We start from the raw sequence: 21,694 nt of genomic DNA on the forward strand, positions 1-21,694 counted from the left end.
AACAAAGGTTGAGCCAAATAAAAAAAATACTAATAAAATCATTTCCAGTTTTGGTAGAGAATTGCTCAATTAGAAAATTTTAATTGAAGTGATAGTTTCACGAAAAAAAACTTTCTGCGGACTGTACATCGAAATTTTACCAAAAATCTACAAAAAAAAAGTTAAAAAAAAAATTCGATTCACATTTTTTGAACATCAAGCTCGTTTCCAAGGATACTAGATGACACCAGAAAAAAGGCAGCTTCTTATTTTTATACAACTTTCATTTTTTAAAGGGTTAAAATGGATCAAAATAAAAAATTTTATGCATGTTTCTATTGTGAAATTGTCTCAGGAATACGAATATGATAAAATTATCACCAGAAAATGTGATCTAAGGGGTCCCCCGAGCAAAAATTTACAACCAAAAAAATCACTCAAAGTAAAAGTGTTTATTTAATATGGTAATCTGCCTAACCAAAAGTGTTCTCAGTCTCGGATGGTAGTCCCAGATGTCCCCTAAAAGCTGCAGGTCGAACCGAGTTGATATCTGGATGGAACACTTTTTTATTTGAGTTTGAAAATTATGCTATTTTTTCACTAAAATGCCAATAACTCCCTTTAGATTTAACCAATTGGGATGCTCTACCCTGCATTTTGTTGCATTTTTTAAGCCCTTTCAGATGCATTTTGAATTTTGAAATTAAATTGAATTTTGCCTAATTTAGGGTAGAGTAGTCATCAATGAGACACGGGGAACAATGATAAAATGGCTCTCACAAGTCGAAAGGTGTGTCTACTGGATACACGTCTGCCATTATAGTGGCTTTGGTTATGGACGCTCCCTTGAAAAGTTATTCATAAATGTTTGATTCTGGGGTGTAAAAGTAAATTATGGACAAAAATTACTTTTTCGCTCGTAGGCTGCCATTAACACCACAACTAATATTTCTTCAAATTTCTTTCGACGTTCCATAGGGATTGAGTTGGGCTACAATGTCCTTTCATTAGGTTTGGCCAAAATTAAGAATATACCCAGAATCCAGGGCTGTCTCATTGTTCCCCACTTATTTCAGCCCATGGGTAACAATGAGACACTTCGATTTTTCTTCATTAAACATTTCGAAATCTATGGCAATCTTTCAAAACATGAATTGAAAGTGATTTTTGGCATATTTAAAGAGTTTTAACCTCATTTAACCAAAAATACAAAGTTATTTGGTATAAATATATGGATTTTATAAAAATTATATACTTTTTAGTATAACTTTTGTTAAATAAACTTTCATGTTGGCAAAATTGCTATAAAATATTCAAGGCAAGTCACCTGCTATGGAACAATACAAAAACATGATGTTTTGCTAGAAAAATGTTGATTTTCATCGAGTGTCTCATTGTTCCCCAGCTGTCTCATTGTTCCTGCCAAGTGCGTCTACAATGAGACAGTTGAATAACTCTGGCTGTAGATGTCAGATCGTTAAAAGAAAGAAAATGCAACAAAAAGCTCATTAAAACATGCTGATGAAAAAATGAGAAAAATCTTTGAAAGTTGAAAACCAAAAGTGTCTCATTGATGACTACCCTACCCTATAGCAATTTTAAGATTTTTTACGTTTTTGAACCTTCAAACTTTGTGTCCCGATTTGCCCCACTTCCCGTTGACCTAGAGTGCTACATATTTTTAACGGTTTTTGGGTGTTTTTGAAAACCTCTGACTCAATGTGACCCAAAGAGCAAAACATAAAAATTGTGTTGTTGGACTTAAATTTTTTTTTAATTTAATAAATTTTTAATCAATTTTCAAGAAGAGTCGAAAGAAAGAACAAAAAACTCGTTGGTTTGTCAAATTAACTTGACAAGTTTTGATTTTTCTATTTCAACATGAACAATGCTGATAACTATTTTCGTCAAAATACGACCTACACTGTATCGTTTTCACTTCATTAGAGGAGTTTCCATTCCAACAAAGTGCGTACACAATGCTCATTTTCTTGTACTACGAAACGGGTTCAGTTTCCACTCCTCTAGTCTGGATGCACGTGAGGTCAGTTTCCTTCCCGGATCCACTCGGCTTTCGTGAACCGACCATCACGGTAACAAAATGGCCAACGGAAACATTATTGGTTCCGGACCGGATCTGGGGCACACGTTTGAGCCGGTTGAAAGCTTCGCCGTAATGGCGTTAGAGCGATGCTTATCTGCCAGATTTACATTCGATTCACTAGAAAGTGTTGGTTTTTGGAAGCACTTTTGGAAATGTGGATTTATTTTGCTTTGGTTTCTTCGGTTTGAAAATTCTGTGAGGTAAGCTAAATAGCTTCATGCACAAATAGCAGATGCTTTCGTAACACAAGTTTAGAAGCTTTAGTTTGAGCTATGAACATGATTCCGAACAAAAAAAGTTTTCGACTACCCAAACGTTTGGTTATACCCCGAGAAAAGTGCTAGAGGAAATGTTCTCACCGGCTGAAACGATGTGCTTGCATGCATTGCCATCAGATGTGTGTGTGGGAATGCAAGGAAATGTTCATAAAGTGCTTGTTACTGATATGTTTTATGCAAGTGCACCAGCTGCATCGAATGCACGAAGGCAAGTTTCTTGGATAGTGGTCGAGTAATATTTTTCTTCTCCGGTGGGAGCAGCTGGTTGCTGAAATGCTTGTGAGCAATTCTGGAATATATATTTCTCAAGCCAAAACATTGCGGGGGCCTTCCTAAAAATGCCATTTTGCGTTATTGGTTCATTCTTAAAACTCTCAATTTAAATCTGGCAGCTGTCCACATTGTAAATATTCCAAAAATTGCTTGTCTCGAACAGATTTTCTCACACTAAAAAATTATGATTATTACAGATAACGTAATTCAAAATCTAATGTAAAATTAATGGACGTAATCGAAAACCAGATGTAAAATTCTGTTTGATTTGCTACAAAGCTGCAAATTTTCAACCAAAACATGAAAATGAAAATTAAATCAGGTTTCGTTTAAATTTCATCGATGCTTGACTTGATTTTACGTCTAGTTTGATGCACATAACTGGAGCGTGTTGTAAGACCTAATTTTACATCTAACCAAACCCAATTTTAAGTTGATTTTACTAAACTCTCTTGACGGTGCAACTGATGTGTCAGTTGTCAGCCATCTTGTTGTTTCGCAAAGCAGAAAAAAAATCCTAAGACTGATTCCTCTGAAAATACGAGGATTTCTCAACAAAAACAACTAAGGTGAGTGAAAGAAAGCCTCAAAAGTAAAATTTAACTACCGCAGTTAAATATTAAAGAATGTTTATTTTTCCAGCTGGGTATTTTGCAACCAAGTTTCCCCGAAGGAGAAATCAAAACCACGGATGGTTGCTAGTGCTACGGAACTGGTCCAGGAATCCTTTTCACCCGCATCAGCAATGAAACTGACCAACGCCCGCAACGGAATGGTGGAATCTATGCCGCCAGAAGGCCACGCAGCAGGAAGAAAAAGCAATCGACGTCTGTGGCGACCAATGCGCTGACAAATTGTGGCTATTTTAGATTGTGCTCCCGCTGCCGCTGCTTAGATTGAACTGCAGCCGCAAGTGACATCTAGAACTCAGATGATGTCAGCGGATGTCCAACCTCCAAGCTAACCGGCTCCGGCGACGTAAACGGAACGGAATATAAGACCATCAAACACACAAAGAAGCAAACCCCAACCGTACGAAGTTCCGTGAGTGTTTCGGATTTTCTCGGGTCTCAGCCGATAGCAAAAGTGCACGTTTTGTCAAGTGTTACAACATAATTATGCTAAATAAAGTGAAAGTGAAAGACAAAAAAGAATAAAAACTAACAAAGCTGTATTAATTTCTAACCTAAAAATCACAATTACCCCCAGCAAAAAATTAAATCAATTTGAAAATTACATCAACGTATATTCGAATACGTCAAATACGGATCTTATATAATAAAGAAAATGCCAAGGTTAATTATGTCTCAAAACATGTTAAAAATAAAGGTTAAGCAATTTGCAATGTACTGGCAAATACTAATTTAATTAAGATACATATTATTATGTTTATTCTTTCATTTTCAATTAAATTTGACACATTCGAACTGTTTCTTTTTATCTTTAGCAACCATGCGCACCCCCCTTATTTTGTTTAACATTTTAACATAGAAAAACGCGGATTCGCATGGTTGCTTAAGATAATTCCATAGCATTTTTACCCGAAATTTACAATTTTATCTATTGGCAGGGAATGCACTAAAATTCAATTCGGTGGATTGAAGCATGTTCATGAAGCCCACATTTATCATGCCTTGACGAAACTAATGCGTTTACTGTCAACAACCCCTAAAATGTCGAGTTGTGTAATCGAATCAAGAAAAAAAACTTTTCGTTGTCGTATTTTTGATTGTCGAGCTTAAGAATGACCCATAAACTACTCTAAAACGATTTAATATTTTTAAATCCTAGAAGGAGGCCAAAATAGCAAGATGAAACATTGAAAAAAAAATTGAGGGCAATCAATTACTCAAAGTTGACTAAAGTTAGGTCCTAACATTCGAATTGGATGTTAACCCTCTACAGCCCTAGTTTTTCTCGAATATTTGTAGTTTTCCCATGTTCTTCTCTTGTTTTATGTTTTTCTTGTTTTTTTTAGTATTTTAATTTGCATTTATCTTGTTTATTTTAAGTTTATTTTTGGTAGTATTTGGCCTATTCTACCACCTCACATTTCGCCTATCACGTTTTGTCAGTCACTTTTTCATATTTTTGGTTGTTTTTCACATTTTCTGCTATAACGTCATGATTCGAAATCCGGACACTTAGTAGCATATCATTTTTGTTATAGCTGGCAAAAAATCATGTAATAATTTGGAAATGTAGAAATATCATCAGGATGTAGTATAAACAGCCCGAGCAGGGGTAAATAACACGGGAATACCAAATTTTGGTATTACTTGGGCAAATAACAGGGACCAAAAGGTGCCCTTAGTTGCCCAGTAATAGATGGTAAAATACCATGAAATCATACCAAGGTCTTGTATGTGGAAGGGCACAACAATACCAAACCATATTATTCCAAAGGTAAAATAATACCACAAAATAAAACCATTTCAATACCAAGTTGAGGTCTTCTGGATTTTTGAACATTGCTTGAATACCAAAACTTGGTATTGCCATGGTTTAATTTTAGGTATTCCCGCGCCCTTGGAAAATCAGATTTTGGTATTCCTGTGGTCTTCCACATACATGATTTTGGTATGATTTCATGGTATTTTACCATCTCTTACTGGGCAACCAAGAGCACATTTTGGTCGCTGATATTTGCACAAAAAATACCAAAATTTGGTATTTTCTTTCCATTTTTAGTGCAACAGTTGCAGTTAGTGAAAAAACGGAAATGATCCATATGCAACAGCCAAATCTACTCACCTGATGATTCCATGTTGTTCTTAGTGATATTCTTCACCACATTGAATGCATTTGTCATTGATGAACGGCCTGTGCTTGAAGTTCTTGAAGATTCTAAAAAATAACAAAATTGAAAAATAAGTGTTATTAAAATGAAACTGGATTGAAATTCAACAAAATTCTATAATCTGTCGATTAACTCGTTTTTCAAAGTATTTGGTTATCCCAACTTAGAGAAATTTCAACGTTTTAAAAAAAAATCTTAGTGGGTGTATAAAAAAAAATAAAAATCAGCTTTAACATTGTTGGGTTTCAAGTCATTTTAGTGCAAAATTAATTATCTCATCAAAATTTATAAAAAAATCCCATAGTTTCAGAGGAATTTGATGAAACCTTTCAATACCAAAATAATACCAAAATGTGGCATCCTGACTTAAAAAATTTTCCACAATGTCAAGTTATTTCTTCAGGGGGTATATCAAAAATGTTTGAAATCTAGTTTGAAATTTCCGGTTTTCAATGAAAGCATTCGCTTTGAGACATCATTTTAGCGCAAAATTAATTATTTTGTCAAAATTGGTCAAAAGTTTCCCATAGTTTCAGAGGAATTTGATAAAACACTTTAATACCAAAATAATACCAAAATGTGCCATCCTGACTTAGAAAATTTTCCACAATTTCAAGTCATTTCTTCAGGGGGTATATCAAAAATGTTTAAAATCAAGTTTGAAATTTCCGGTTTTGAATGAAAGCATTCGCTTTGAGACATCATTTTAGCGCAAAATTAATTATTTTGTCAAAATTGGTCAAAATTTTCCCATAGTTTCAGAGGAATTTGGTAAAACACTTTAATACCAAAATAATACCTAAATGTGCCATCCGGACTTAGAAAATTTTTCACAATTTCAAGTCATTTCTTCAGGGGGTATATCAAAAATGTTTAAAATCAAGTTTGAAATTTCCGGTTTTGAATGAAAGCATTCGCTTTGAGACATCATTTTAGCGCAAAATTAATTATTTTGTCAAAATTGGTCAAAATTTTCCCATAGTTTCAGAGGAATTTGGTAAAACACTTTAATACCAAAATAATACCTAAATGTGCCATCCGGACTTAGAAAATTTTCCACAATTTCAAGTCATTTCTTTAGGGGGTATATCAAAAATGTTTAAAATCAAGTTTGAAATTTCCGGTTTTCAATGAAAGCATTCGCTTTGAGACATTATTTTAGCGCAAAATTAATTATTTTGTCAAAATTGGTCAAAATTTTCCCATAGTTTCAGAGGAATTTGATAAAACACTTTAATACCAAAATAATACCAAAATGTGCCATCCTAACTTAGAAAATTTTCCACAATTTCAAGTCATTTTTTCAGGGGGTATATCAAAAATGTTTAAAATCAAGTTTGAAACTTCCGGTTTTCAATGAAAGCATTCGCTTGAGACATTATTTTAGCGCAAAATTAATTATTTTGTCAAAATTGGTCAAAATTTTCCCATAGTTTCAGAGGAATTTGTTAAAACACTGTAATACCAAAAGAATACCAATATGTGGTGTTCGACCATTGACAAATTCTGCAACTTTGCAATATCAAAACAATACCTTTAATTGGTATGATAGCACATTTTGCTCTTGCATAATCCTTAAGACAAATTTTAAAGGGTCCAGGAATACCAAAATTTGGTATTGATACCAGAGCAAGGTATTATTACGCATTTCCCTTGTTATTTACCCATGCTCGGGAGTCAGTTTCAAGAAAATGCATGAAAAAAATGTCTTTTCTAACAATTTTTCATCAGAATTTGAAAATTAAAATGACTTGTTGTGCTTCGAATCCCGGACACTGATAAAAGCTGATTCGAAATCCGGACACTTTTGCTTCGAATTCCGGACACTTGATTTTACTTATGAATCGCACAAATTTGGACTGAAATGTTAGTGAATGGCATTCTTTAGGTCTCAAATAAGCTGTTAACATCAAAACAATCGATAGTTTATATAAAAATTTGCTAGAATTTAAGGAAATCGAAACCATAAATTTCTGCTTTGCCTTCCCGGTGCTTCGAACGCCTATGAAATGTTTCAAGTGAAATGTTTCGCATTTTTGGTAAACTTATAATTTTATTGTATTTAATTGTTTTTTTCATTAACTACAGCGTTCAAACAAACTTTAAATGAAAGTTGATGTAGGAATTCATCAAATAACACAGTTCTGACATTCATAATGCGAACTTCTATCCAAATAATTGATGAAATAAGATGAAGTGTCCGGGTTTCGAAGCGTCCGGGAATTCGAATCATGACGTTAGATTGACACCATCATCATTTGAATTGTAAAAAAAATGCGTAGAGGCATAGTTTGGGACACTAAGGAAAAATTACTGCATACTTCTTTTACTGAAAATATAGGAAATTTTAGTAAAAACACAGCCAAAGTTCACCCCTAAAAAAAATACATTTTTAAAAACATTACCAAAGTCACATTTAACAAGTTAAACTTCCAACCCTGAAATTTTCCAAACATTTTAAGAATTCTTCTTTCCAATGCATTCTAAAGATCAAAAATCGGTTGAAAAATGGAATGGATTATCCGAAGTAACGAAAATTTACGAAAATTTTCATATTCACAAAAACAAAAAAAAGGTAATTGTAATAGTTTTGAGGATGAAATTTTTTGTTATTAAAAATTACTATTACATGTGGGAGATTTCTATGAAACAAATTCTACACAACATTTTTTCTGCAAAACATTGTTGAACAATTTAGGATTTTACAGATAAACTAACTTTTCAGACTTAGAATAGAACGGATTGGTATACATTTGATGCTCTTATTTGTTCGAACTTTACGACCATAGAAATGAAACTTACATTTTTTTTTATTTTTTTTACATTTTCGATGAATTTTTAAAAATTAATTGTTGTTCTTTTAGTTTAGAAAAAAGTTAATTGAGCTTGAAATAACTTTTGTTTAATTTCATGCCCGAAAATAAAAAATAAATAATAAAATAAAACATTAATATATATAAAAATATTAAATACCCAAAACTAGGCAGTGCTCATCCGAGAGAATAATGATCTCGAGTCGAGAGAATAGTGGTACCATTCACGGACACAGATAACACAGCTCGAGATGGGCGAGAGAATTATTTCCTCGAGGTTCATTTGCAACAAAAAATCATCCGTCAAAACAAAAAATAAAAGTGTCGACAACGGGAATCGAACCAGAGACCTTTGACAGATGACCAATGACTTAACTGCCTCGGCCACCACAGCTTGGTAACTAACGAGAGGTCAGATGTCGATGTATGACACTTGTTGGAGATTTATGTATCAACTAACAAATGAACACATTTCTTATGATGGTGTGAGTTGGTTGTATTATTCTTTCGATTTTGGCATTGAGCCCTCAATAAATTTTGAGGGAACGATTCTCTCGACTCTGAATTTTGGGTGAATATTCTGCAGTAACAAGACTGAAACAACTGTTCTAATTCGCTCCTTGTGTCCCGTTTCGCCCCGCATGACGGTACTTTTTCTTACTTAAAAATTGCGTACGAGCAAACGCACTCAAAAAGTTTGAAACAAGTGCAAAAAAAATAAAAATAAAATACATTTTCAGGATTTCGGAAAGAACTCTTCTTTTGGAAAATACTTGTAATTGTGTTGAGGTTTAGAAGATTTAGTACTTTGGTCGGCTTTGAGCAATATTATTAAAACGGAGGATATAATTTCTTTGATCAACAAGCACAAAACGGTTATTCCCAGAACGCTCTGTTACTTCCGTGTGCTCATGAATCAAAGTGAAACAACCAATGTTAATCAAATGCTTATCATAATTCTCCATCCACTTGGTCGGCACAAATTGACTATTAGCCGTGACAAGCATCGCGTGCCTGCTCCACCGAGCCCCCAATTGCTTCACTGAAACATTTGTTAGAACTACACAAAAAAGCCCGGATGAATGGCCCACGTGCAAGTTGCTTTTATTTATGGCTGCAGATTTGTCAATCAAAATAAATGTTCCATTTTTCAGCCGGTGGCTTCACGTGATGCAATTATTCACTCTTTCTCTCCATTTTAAGGTGATTGACCCGATAAACAAGCTCCTGGATACGGTCGAGTTCGATTCCGTGTTCTACTCGCTCGATTGGCACCCCAGCGATCACGTGTCCTTCATCGACAACATCAAGCAGCGGCCGATCCACCCGACCAGTCCGGTGAGGTTTAGCTTTTGTTTACTAATTGCGATCGTGTAATAATCGTAACATTCCTTCAGTTGAACTCCGACAACGCCCAGGTGTACGATACGGTCATCTTCGCCGGTCCGCCCCCGATGAAGCAGCGGCTGTGGCCCCGACACTGCGTCCAGGACTCGTGGGGTTCCGAGCTGCACAAGGATCTTAAGGTATTCAGGAGGAACTTTACGAAAATCGCTCTTCAATCTCGTTCTTCCTTCTTCCGCAGATTGTCGACCAGGGCATCAAGGTGTACAAGGGCACGAACCCCGAGGTGGACTCGTACTCGGTGTTTTGGGACAACAAGAAGCTCTCCGACACGACGCTGTGCGGCCAGCTGCGGATGAAGGGCTCCTCGGACATTTACGTGTGCGGGCTGGCGTACGACGTGTGTGTCGGTAAGTCGTCGTCGTGACGCCCCGGGGGACCAATGCAGACTTATCGTCGATTCTTCCGGCGTTTAGTTCGGTGGAAAACTGTTGCATTGGATCGGGATGCTCCACGCGGGACTCATAAAAGCTCTGTGTCCGTCTTGTTAGTTGGGCAAACCGAGAGATAAAAAGGAGCCAATAAAAGTGTAGTTAAGGGTGACGCTCAATTGTAGGACTGGGAGTGGAAATTGTGTTTTCATGTTGTATTGCGCTAAGACTTTGACCTTTTCTAGTGAATGCTTTTAAGCCACCCCCACCAATCTGATAGGCAACTGCAACTAGTAGTAACGAAATCAACGGTTCAATTTCGCTTTGTTTTATCAGTTCATTTTATCTTGCGGAAGAAATAGAAGCTTTTCAGAGCTTCCTATGAAATCGCGTGGGCATGGAAATTGCATTTTTGCAACGTTGCATTTCAAAACCACTCAATTTGTTAGTGGTTCCACCAACAATAGCAATCTGGGTTGAATTAGCCTTTTATCAGATTTCATTTTTCGATTCCCCAGGTGCAACGGCGATTGATGCGCTGTCGGCCGGCTACCGAACCGTCCTCATCGACGACTGCTGCCGGGGCGTGGACGTGAACGACATCGAGAGCACCAAGCAGACGGTGATATCGAACAACGGCGTGATTGTCAACTCGCGGGAGGTGAGTGAAAAACTCTCTTGAGACAGCCCAACCTGGCTCATGCTAGATTTATCGAGAACTAATTTTCAGCGGAAAGAGGAAAAAACATTTAATTTGTTTTTTGACGGTTTAGATGTGATTTCTTACTACAGCAAAGTTTTTTTAATAAGAAGAATTTGTGGATTTAAAATCTCGATTTAAATCAAATTTTAACAGTTGTTGGTAAAAAGCTATACTACAGAACAAAACTGTTTGATTTCGAACAAAGTTTGTTTGCGTCCATTAAAAATCTTTTTGCAATTCCGTCGTGAAACTACTTACTTTTCCTGTCATTCTTGAACGACGAAATAGCCTACTTTTCTATACCAAAAATAACAGAATCGAATAGCACTGAAATGGGTGCTGAAAAGTTGAACTTTTCAGCACTTGGTTTGAAAAGTAACACTTTTCAACATTTTTTGATTTAAATGATTTATTGACAAAATACATGAAAATTTGACTTAAAATTTCACTCCATGGGTGTTTTCGGAATTGCAAAAAAACTCATTGCAAAACTTGATTTTTTCAGCACTCGTTGGATAAATGTACGACTGTACATTTGTAAGACTGTGCTGAAAAAAATCCTCTTTTTGCAACTTGTTGCTATTTTATAATGCAAGCAGTTGTCCATTAAACATGAATATTTAATAGTTGGTATCTTGAGGGGAGATCTGTTAAGTCTGTGGTAACGCGTAGAAGTGTCTGTCAGAACCGCTTCAAATATCAAGTGAATTTAGATTGTTTTAACTGTCAATTCTCTTCGAGATTAGTATTAAATTGAAGAGTAGAGTTAGTGCTAAACCATAACGATGGATTTTATGAGAAAACTTCCAGTTTTAGTAAAATTTCGAGGCTTTTCTTATTAACGAGTCTCTTTCGTCATTTTTGTATTAAATTATATATTTTTAAAGGGCCTATAAAACCTTAAATGTACAATGAATAATGAAACATTGTGATCTTTTCAATGGAAATATTTTTAAAAAATTCTAGTTTTTGTCATACTTTTCAAAAGGTCCAAATTGAATAGTTCATGAAAAGTGCAATCTTCAACGATTTTAAAGTAAAAAGTCACTTTTTTCTACACTTATGCACTTTGAGGTGAATATATTTAGGTGCTTTTATATAAAAAAAATGTTGCAAACTCGAATTCTTCCAAACTTTTTGTTATAATCTTAATTTTAACAGTTTTATTTTTTTATTTTTAGGGGCCATGCATAAACCACGTGGGAATTCTCAATAATACTCAAACAAATAAGTGGGTTCTGCATCTTTTAGAACAAGAGCAGCATTTGATTTTTATTTTTTTAAGGTTTTCATAACTATAGTTAGCTAATTTCAATTTTTTTTAATTTGTTCAAAACTCTTTTTGAAGTTCTTAAAACATTTTTTTAACAAGTTCATTATGGTTCCATGCAATTCCGATTGTATCTAATTCATATTTTCAACAGCAACCTATCAATGTCACCCCGGTTTGCGGTACTTTTAACCTTAAGTTTTTTTGAGACTCGATTATCCGAAGGTTTGTATGGGACTTACACAATTCCCGGGAAACGGGAAATTTTCAACAAACTTTCCGTGAAATCCCGGGAATTCCCGGGAAATTTGAAAATTATCAAAAATTATTCTGATCCTGTTTCTTATTAATATGTAACAAAATTGTATAGAACAGCAACTTAAATGATCATAAATGTGAGGATCAATGAATAGCTAGGCTGCTTGTAAAGATCATACAACTTTAAGAAAATATTTAAATTTCCTTATTTTGTATGCTGTCTTCCGAATCGTATTAAATCAAAAAATTAAAATTAGTAAATTTTATTGAGATTACCCAGATTATTTTTTAAATCAATAAGTGTTTGGAAGTGAGTAAAATCCATGCCCAATAACCATAAAACAACTTTTTTATTTTGTCTCTGTGACCAATTTGAGAGAATATTTTAAAGAATAACATTGACAGATAAAGTTGAAATAAAATAAAAAATCATGCGGAAATTATGTTTTTCATGGCAAATTGCTGTTCCCAGAACAACTGGTTTCAGCTTATGAATAAATAGATAATCATTGAATTTACCTTAAAAATATAACTTTTCGTGCTTTATTACTTCAAACACATTTTCATGAAATCTCAACTCAAAGTTTCAATTATTTGAAGCGATTGTCCACGCTCCATACATTTTTTTTGTATGGACAATTGTCCACGAGGAGGGGGGGGGGGGGGGTCGAGATTTCCAAAAAAGTGTCCACGTGGTTTGTGGATGGTCCCAGTGCAAATATTGGTTTAAATTAAATGAAACATGTTTTAATATTAATATTCAACCCTCTTATGCTTTTGGTAGCTCCAGTGCTTCGAACTTTTAATTCTCGAATACAATTAATAATCAAATTCTTCTTGCACAACCCTCCTTGAAAAATGTAATGATATCAATTCAATTTCATCCAATTACCGTGACTCAAAAAAACTAAAAAAAAAAATAGGATCTTGGCCGGAAGGGGATAATTACAAAATTTTAATTAACCCTCTACAACCTAACCCCGCCTTTAGACGGGCTTCGATCTAAAAAAATCGCCAAAAAACAATTTTCCAACCGATTTTTGATCTTTCAAAAGCATTGGAAAGAAGAACTCTTAAAATTTTAGGGTTGGAAGTTTAACTTGTTTTATGTGACTTTGCCAATGTTTTTAAAATGTCATTTTTTTAAGGGGTCAACTTTGGCTGTGTTTTTTACTAACATTTCCTATATTTTCAGTAAAAAGAAGTATGCAGTAATTTTTGTAGTTTCCCAGAGTATGCCTCTACGCATTTTTTTGCAATTTAAATAATGATGGTGCAATTCTATAGCAGAAAATGTGACAAACATGTAAAAAATTTAAAAAGTGACTGTAAAAACGTGAAAATATTAGATAGGCGAAATGTAATTATATTAGGTGGTAGAGTAGGCCAAATGCTACCAAAAACAAACATAAACTTAACAAGATAAATGCAAATTAAAATACTAAAAATGAAACAAGAAAAACATAAAACAAGAGAAGTAAAGTTTTTCGTAGAACAAAAGTAGCTCAAAATTAACTCCTGAACACGGGAAAAATAAATATTCTCTCGAAAAAAAATTTGAGCAGTACAGGGTTAATAAAGGTTTCGTTAATAAAGGCTACCAAATAAAAAATAGTTTATTTTAATTCCATAATGTACCAATTTTTGTTACTCAACAAATAAGAATGACCTGTTCCCAGTTGTGAATGCTTCAGAAACAAATATTAATATACTTCCGCTTGAATATCGGGAATTTCCGGGAAATTCATAGAATAAAAATCTCTTAAAAAGATGTACAATTCGCCTCGCTTGTCCCGATTTACGGTATTTAGGAAAAACAGTTTTTTACACCGGCTCTAAAAATTAATTGATGTTGGAAAATTTTATATCGTCATGCGAGGCGAATCGGAACCGCTGTTTTAGTCACATTTTTTGCACAATATTTTGATATTTTCTCCCACAGCAGAGCAGCGTAATGAGAGTCAAACCCAAAAACATTGACATATCGCATGTGAGCAAAATTCTTCTTATGAAATTTATGAGAATTATTCTCATATCGGTCTACTGTGGGTGCAAAGTATTTGGAACCACAATTTTCAATTTATATCTGCTCCTCTTCGCTACAGTTTTTAGGCATTTTAGCGCATTGCCCAATTTCAAATTGCAGTTGAGCATCGAAAAAAAAAATTCGAGTGAAATAATTTAAACCACCATTTAAATTTAGTACCTTCCGGAAGTGCTGCAATCAATAACTACAGATCTGCTCGTACTCACCTCTTACGAAACGAAAATGCTTTTAACAAAATTGGCAATTTTAATAAACATCCGGTTCTTCCTGAACCGGCGTTACCTTATCAACCCACCAGATAAAATTTGGAGCGAGAATGTTTGCCGACAGAATTTTCCGTTGCACTCGAAAAAGATCCGTTGATTGCATGCATGAAGTTGCGGCGCTGCTGCTCCGTTCAATTTATTTAATTTTCATCTGTTTTTTCTCGTTGCTTCTCTCGTTCACTCCACGCTCCAGGTCAAGGCTATGGTGGAGGGCCGGGACCGCCGACCGGAGCTGGGCTACAAGCTGGCGATGGAGCTGAAGAACGCCGACTCGGACCTGTCGAAAAATAACGCCTGTCGACGACAGAACCAACAGCAGCAACAGCAACAGCAGCAGCAGCAGCAGCCACAACCGGACAGGCCACAGTAAAATGATGACAACCCTCCGTCCCGGAAATGGCATCCTATTTGCCTTCCTTCTTACTCTCTCTCTTTTTGCACCCTCCCTCTTTCTCTATCTATCTATATATTGAAAACGTTTTTTTTTCTTCTTCATTTTCCTACACTTTTCCATTTCGGAGTTTTCTCCGTCAAACCGTGGCAGACAGGCCCGAAAAAAAAACTTTGCCTATTCCAAATTCGCCTAAGCGGCCCCAGGCTCGGTTTCCGGTCACTTGCTTGCTTCGGATCTTCAACTCTCACTCTTTCTTTTTGACCAAGTGCGAGTATGTTTGCCCAGCCTCTGCCCCAGTGAGTGTGGTCCAAGTTCTTGTTTGTTTTGCCGAACCGAAATTAATAGCGCATAAGTTTGAACAGAGTGGCTTTATAGTTTTTCGGTGTATCTTTAGGGGTTAAGTGAACAAGTTTTCTCTCTTTTGTTGCTTTTGTAGGACGATTGAAACAATGGTGTGAAGGAAATTTGTTTGCGAGGAATGGAACATGTTGCTGAAAGATGAGTGTTTTTTTCTTGTACGATTCAAGTTGCTAAAAGTTGAAAGTTTTCTAACTTTTGAACTTTAATTTCTAGCTTAAGAATCAAAGTGAAGTAATTTTGTTTTCTAAATTCTTGTTTTGGTCATTTACCGTCTCATATTTTCTAAAATCTGTAAATGATAATATAACAAATAGAAGTGAGAATCTAAATTAAACACTTGCTTTGAATAATACAGCAATTCCCCACGAAAACAGCATGGAAAAAAACAAAAGTGCTCGGATCGGGCTCAACATTTTTCTGGGGGTTCCCTGGCCGAAATAATTAGACCCGTATTTTTTTGTTTGGCCATTAGGGTGACCTACGCCGTCTTAGGGTGGTCTGAAAAATGGTCATTTTCGTCGATTTTCGCAAAAACCTCTTTTTTCGAAAAATCATAACTCCTCGCCATTTTAACCGATTTCAATTGTCTTATACTCAAATGAACGTTTTTAAGTTGGCCTTTCAAAGAAAAATAGCAAGAAGTTTCAAAAATCTAGCCTAACATATGAAAAGGGCGCATGAAACTTTAAAATGCCGTTTTGAAGGTGTCTGGACCAAAGAGCCTATGTCTGGAAATATGTTTATCGGAATCCCCGAACATTTTTACATAACATACTAAAAAATGGGAGGAGTTCATTAACAGGATTCCGAGATATGATTTTTTAAAAATAAAATCCGTGTTTTTCGACGCGCCGCGCGCAAAAACCGGAAAATGACGAAATCGGCAAAAAAAACCACTTTTTTCACTAAAACTGCGATAACTTTAAAATTTCAGCGATGACCTATAGATGTCTGGGTACCAATTTTCGTAATTAAAAGACGCAACTTTTGGTGTCTAGACATGTATAGGTCATCGCTGAAATTTTGAAGTTATCGCAGTTTTAGTGAAAAAAGTTGATTTTTTTGCCAATTTCGTCATTCTCCGGTTTTTGCGCGCGGCGCGTCAAAAAACACGGATTTTATTTTCAAAAAATCATTTCTCGGAATCCTGTTAATGAACTCCTCCCATTTTTTAGTATGTTATGTAAAAATGTTCGGGGATTCCGATAAAAATATTTCCAGACATAGGCTCTTTGGTCCAGACACCGTCAAAACGGCATTTTAAAGTTTCATTCGACCTTTTCATATGTTAGGCTAGATTTTTGAAACTTCTTATTATTTTTCTTTGAAAGGCCAACTTATCACCTTTCATTTGCGTATAAGACAATTGAAATCGGTTGAAATGGCGAGGAGTTATGTTTTTTTTTTGAAAAAAGTGGTTTTTGCGAAAATCGACGAAAATGGCCATTTTTCAGACCACCCTAAGACGGCGTAGGTCACCCTAATGGCCAAACAAAAAAATACGGGTCTAATTATTTCGGCCAGGGAACCCCCAGAAAAATTTTGAGCCCGATCCGAGCACTTTTGTTTTTTTCCATGCTGTTTTCGTGGGGAATTGCTGAATAGTAAAAAAAAATCGTGCTAAACATTAACACCCTTATCAGAGCAACGCCATCCGGGAGGATAAGAGCTGGTAGTAAAAATGTAATTTGAACGTACAGAGATGTGAATCCTGAAATGGCCGAGAAGATTTTTCTTTAAGACTCATTAAAAAAAATATCTCCCTTGAAAAATAATGCCGTTATTGAGAATCGAACTCAAGACCTTTGACATATCAAATCTGTATCTGTACCATTTTGTTCACTACAGTTCGTTGGATGAGAAATGGTAATTTGCCGATATTGAGTGGCTTCAATTGTTTCAATGAACAAATAAACACAATTTCGTTCTGGCTCACTCGCAATGAGGCACTATTCTTTCACTTAATCTAATATTTTGGTTTTAGTTATCCGCTCAGCTTTCTATACACGGAAAGAAATCCTGTTAGCAAATCCGGTAACATTGTGTTGTTGAATTCGACAACATGGAAATGTTTCCAAAATCGTCAACATTTTTCTCGATTTTATCAACATTTGCAGCAAAATTGAAAAAAATTGTTGACGATTTTGGAAACATTTCCATTTTGTCGAATTCAACAACACAGAGTTACCGGATTTGCTTACAAGATTTCTATCCGTGTAGTGAGTGTACAACCAAACCACGCAACTCGCAACCAAAGTTGTTCAAATCTGTAAAATTCCTAAAAAGCGTTTTTTTAATCATTTTTTTAACTTTTACGGAAAATTTGCGCTTTTATTTACGTCGAGTCAATGTCTGTTTGCAATTTATCTTTTTGAAATTTAAAAATATTCAACAAAAAAATATTCCAAACCGATCTCTTTTAATAAAAAATTGTCGAAATTTGGAAAAAAGTATATCTCTTGTTGCATCAAAGAAATTTATTATTTTCAACATTACACCATTTTTACATCAGTGTAAAATATCATAATTGTTTTCAATTGGGTAATTCTCTACCAACTCACACGAAATCGGGAAAAGTTGCCCTGACCCCTCTTCGATTTGCGTGAAACTTTGTCCTAAGGGGTAACTTTTGTCCCTGATCATGAATCCGAGGTCCGTTTTTTGATATCTCGTGACGGAGGGGCGGTACGACCCCTTCCATTTTTGAACATGCCAAGAAAGAGGTGTTTTTCAATAATTTGCAGCCTGAAACGGTGATGAGATAGAAATTTTGTGTCAAAGGAACTTTTATGTAAAATTAGACGCCCGATTTGATGGCGTACTCAGAATTCCGAAAAAACGTATTTTTCATCGAAAAAAACACTAAAAAAGTTTTAAAAATTCTCCCATTTTCCGTTACTCGACTGTAAAAAATTATGGAACATGTCATTTTATGGGAAATTTAATGTACTTTTCGAATCTATATTGACCCAGAAGGGTCATTTTTTCATTTAGAACAAAATTTTTCATTTTAAAATTTCGTATTTTTCTAACTTTGCAGGGTTGTTTTTTAGAGTGTAACAATGTTCTACAAAGTTGTAGAGCAGACAATTACAAAAATTTTGATATATAGACATAAGGGGTTTGCTTATAAACATCACGAGTTATCGCGCTTTTACGAAAAAAAGTTTTGAAAATGTTTCTTTTTGCGTTTCTCTTTGTTTCGTCGTCCGTGCCTGTCGCGGGTGACCATGAACGGCCATGATCGATGACGACCAACTTTTTCAAAACTTTTGTTTCGTAAAATCGCGATAACTCGTGATGTTTATAAGCAAACCCCTTATGTCTATATATCAAAATTTTTGTAATTGTCTGCTCTACAACTTTGTAGAACATTGTTACACTCTAAAAAATAACCCTGCAAAGTTAGAAAAAACACGAAAAGTTAAAATGAAAAATTTTGTTCTAAATGAAAAAATGACCCATCTGGGTCAATATAGATTCGAAAAGTACATTAAATTTCCCATAAAATGACATGTTCCAAAATTTTTTACAGTCGAGTAACGGAAAATGGGAGAATTTTTAAAACTTTTTTAGTGTTTTTTTCGATGAAAAATACGTTTTTTCGGAATTCTGAGTACGCCATCAAATCGGGCGTCTAATTTTACATAAAAGTCCCTTTGACACCAAATTTCTATCTCATCACCGTTACAGGCTGCAAATTATTGATAAACACCTCTTTTTTTCACATGTTCAAAAATGGAAGGGGTCGTACCGCCCCTCCGTCACGAGATATCTAAAAACGGACCTCGGATTCGTGATCAGGGACAAAAGTTACCCCTTAGGACAAAGTTTCACGCAAATCGAAGAGGGGTCGGGGCAACTGCTGTGTGAGTTGGCGGAGAATTACCCAACTTAACTGAAAAATGAAAAAGGGTTTAACAAAAAACGCAATAAAAGGAAAGTACTTTATCATTGGCTGTTTTGAAATTTCCTAAAATTATTTGTTAATGTTAAAATGAAAAACACATTCTATGCAGGAAAATTAATAATCTACAGTTATATCTTATAATTTGAACAAGTGAACACCCACAATCTTGGATCACTTTTGTGATAGTTTTTCAAAAGTTTTTTTTTTTTCATTATCAACTTGTGCTATAACCCTGATTTTCCAAGGAATTTATTTATGCATTTTTGTTTGCCATTTAACTTGTGGAAATACTACATTTCAAAACTAAAGAGATGATTCGGTAATTCGATTTTTGCTGGTTTGCTAATTCAAATTCTCGCTAATTTGCAGATTAGATTAGGTAAGGCGGATTTTTCAGCTGTCAAAAAATAGTGAGCAAAAAAACCGGATTATTACGGAAATTTTCAGAAAAGTGAAGATTTTATCATTTTCCGGGTAGTCCCGCCCGTGTGGATCAATCGGACCGCGCACTGGACTTACAATCCAGAGGTCGCCGGTTCGAATACCGCGGCGGGCGCTCTAAAATTCTTTGTGTAATTATGGGTATTCGGTGCCGTCGCTCCGTGCCATACTTTCATACACTTAGGAGCCCAGGGCGGCGAAGTCCTTGTAGATAAAAAGGAAGACACTAGTGGTTGGTACTAGCAATGGTGGCCGACAGCTATAAAGTCAACTTCGTTTTTTTTTTTGTGGTTATACATTTGTAGTTATGATTTTTTTTTCTTCGGCCGATTTATTGAACAATATTAACTTCGATATGCCCTCATAACATTTATCTCTTATTTGTCCGTTCAGTGATAAGCGCATAAGTAATTCTTTAAAAATAAATTTCTTTCACCGTTTGTTAGCAATTGTTCTGAAGGTGTCGTTTTTTGTTTTTGAAATTATGGTTAATTATTTAAGACCCCGTAAGTTATTTATTTTACAAATGGTGTTGGTGCACTTTCTCCCCTTCTTACAGAAATAAGATAATTAGACAGCAAGTAGTGTGGTAGCCACCATTCCAGTGCATTTTTGGTAGCCGATATTTTTATGTTACTTACCATCACAGAAAATGACAACACGCAACAAAGTACTAAACAATACGTGATAGCTAATGCAAAAAAAAAGAAACAAAAATATAAAAATAGTTGTTAAATTGAATGAAAAAGCTAAAAAGTAGAACAAATTTCTAACTGATTGTACTTAATATTTGTTGTTTGTCCCCTAGATTGTACCTAAGCAAAAAACAAAAGACAAATGTGAAATATTATTATTTGCAGTAGGTGTGCAAAAGACCCTGATTGTTAGTGAAAAACATGATTGTAAAAATAAATAAAAAACTGTGAATAACCTCACACAACCACAAACAGCACGGACAAGGAGGCTGTCCAAATGTGTTGCAAATTTGAAAGAGCTCAAAAAGAAATTAACTCCCAATTGTCACGCTCCTAGGCTGCTTGTTCGGGTTTTCGATCCTCTAAAGGATGGAATAGGATATCTTGTTGCGTATGTGGAAGAATGCTGAATGGCTTCTAACGACCAACTTAGTAGGCTGGGGTGGTAACAGATGCTGTATGCTTTATTGCTCTGCCAGTTTGAGGTTAGGGGGTGTTTTTAAAGTGATGTGATACTTTCAGTTTCTAATTGAATATTTATTTTTTGGAAAATTAAACTCAATATTTTTCAATATCAAATTTATACGTTTTCCAAGTATCAACCAAAGTGGTCTTGCCATGTCCTGCCATAAGGTAAACACATCACCTGGTGTTTACCTGCTGACACGGAGTTTTCACGGTGACCCAACCTGTCAGGACGCCGACAGCGGGCGGAGATCACTTTCCACCGGCCAAAGCTCGCTGCCAAGTGATGGCCCTTCATCGCAGCAATCCACGTCAGTCGACAGCCGGAAATTCAACACCACCCAAAATCCCGTGACTGTATCCTAGTAGCCATCAACGGTGGGATCCGCGAGCGCGCGGTCAACTTTGATGATGGATGAAGGATGTTTGCACGGTTTGCTGTGATGTGGCGAACATGGCTCAGAATGTCATGTCATGAAGCATAATAAGAGCCGCGCGCCACAACAGAACCAGCAGCAGCAGGCTGGGTGGGGATTATGCATTACGCGTACTCGTCGTCGTCGTCGTCCTTGTTTACGCCAGAGAACAAAGGAGACTGGGTGGGACGGGGGTCTTTTGCGGCGTGGATGTGATGGGAGGCGGTTCTTCATGATAAACAACATATTACCACCCCCTGCTGAACATTTTAGGGCTGCAAGAGGAGCACATCCCGCCCTGGCAATCATAAATATGCAGCAGCCGTGATAAGTCTGATATGACAGCAGGGTGTTTGTGTGTGAGGAATTCGTAATTACTCGTTAGCATCCGGAATAGAAAAGCTGTGGAATTTTCATTCTAGTGCTGGAATTGTTTCATGCCCTGTT

General features: G+C 35.6%; 1 protein-coding gene across 5 annotated transcripts in view; it reads left to right on the forward strand.

Moving 5' to 3' along the window:
- The window catches only part of LOC120415236 (nicotinamidase), a 75,897-nt gene extending 60,259 nt beyond the window's left edge, over positions 1–15,638 (forward strand). For 2 of the 5 annotated variants that reach the window (XM_039576716.2, XM_039576724.2), the window contains exons 5-9: positions 9,451–9,585; positions 9,645–9,773; positions 9,833–10,001; positions 10,541–10,683; positions 14,760–15,635. In XM_039576716.2, coding sequence (XP_039432650.1) covers positions 9,451–9,585; positions 9,645–9,773; positions 9,833–10,001; positions 10,541–10,683; positions 14,760–14,936 — 753 coding nt within the window. In that variant the 3' untranslated portion in view covers positions 14,937–15,635. Of the gene's footprint in view, positions 1–9,450; positions 9,586–9,644; positions 9,774–9,832; positions 10,002–10,540; positions 10,684–14,759 lie in introns of all 5 variants that reach the window. The other 3 variants (XM_039576709.2, XM_039576703.2, XM_039576731.2) reach the window with 3 other exon arrangements.
- The last annotated feature ends 6,056 nt before the right edge of the window (positions 15,639–21,694 follow it).

The sequence above is a fragment of the Culex pipiens genome, chromosome 3 (assembly GCF_016801865.2).
Source record: "Culex pipiens pallens isolate TS chromosome 3, TS_CPP_V2, whole genome shotgun sequence".
Classification (NCBI taxonomy): Eukaryota; Metazoa; Arthropoda; class Insecta; order Diptera; family Culicidae; genus Culex; species Culex pipiens.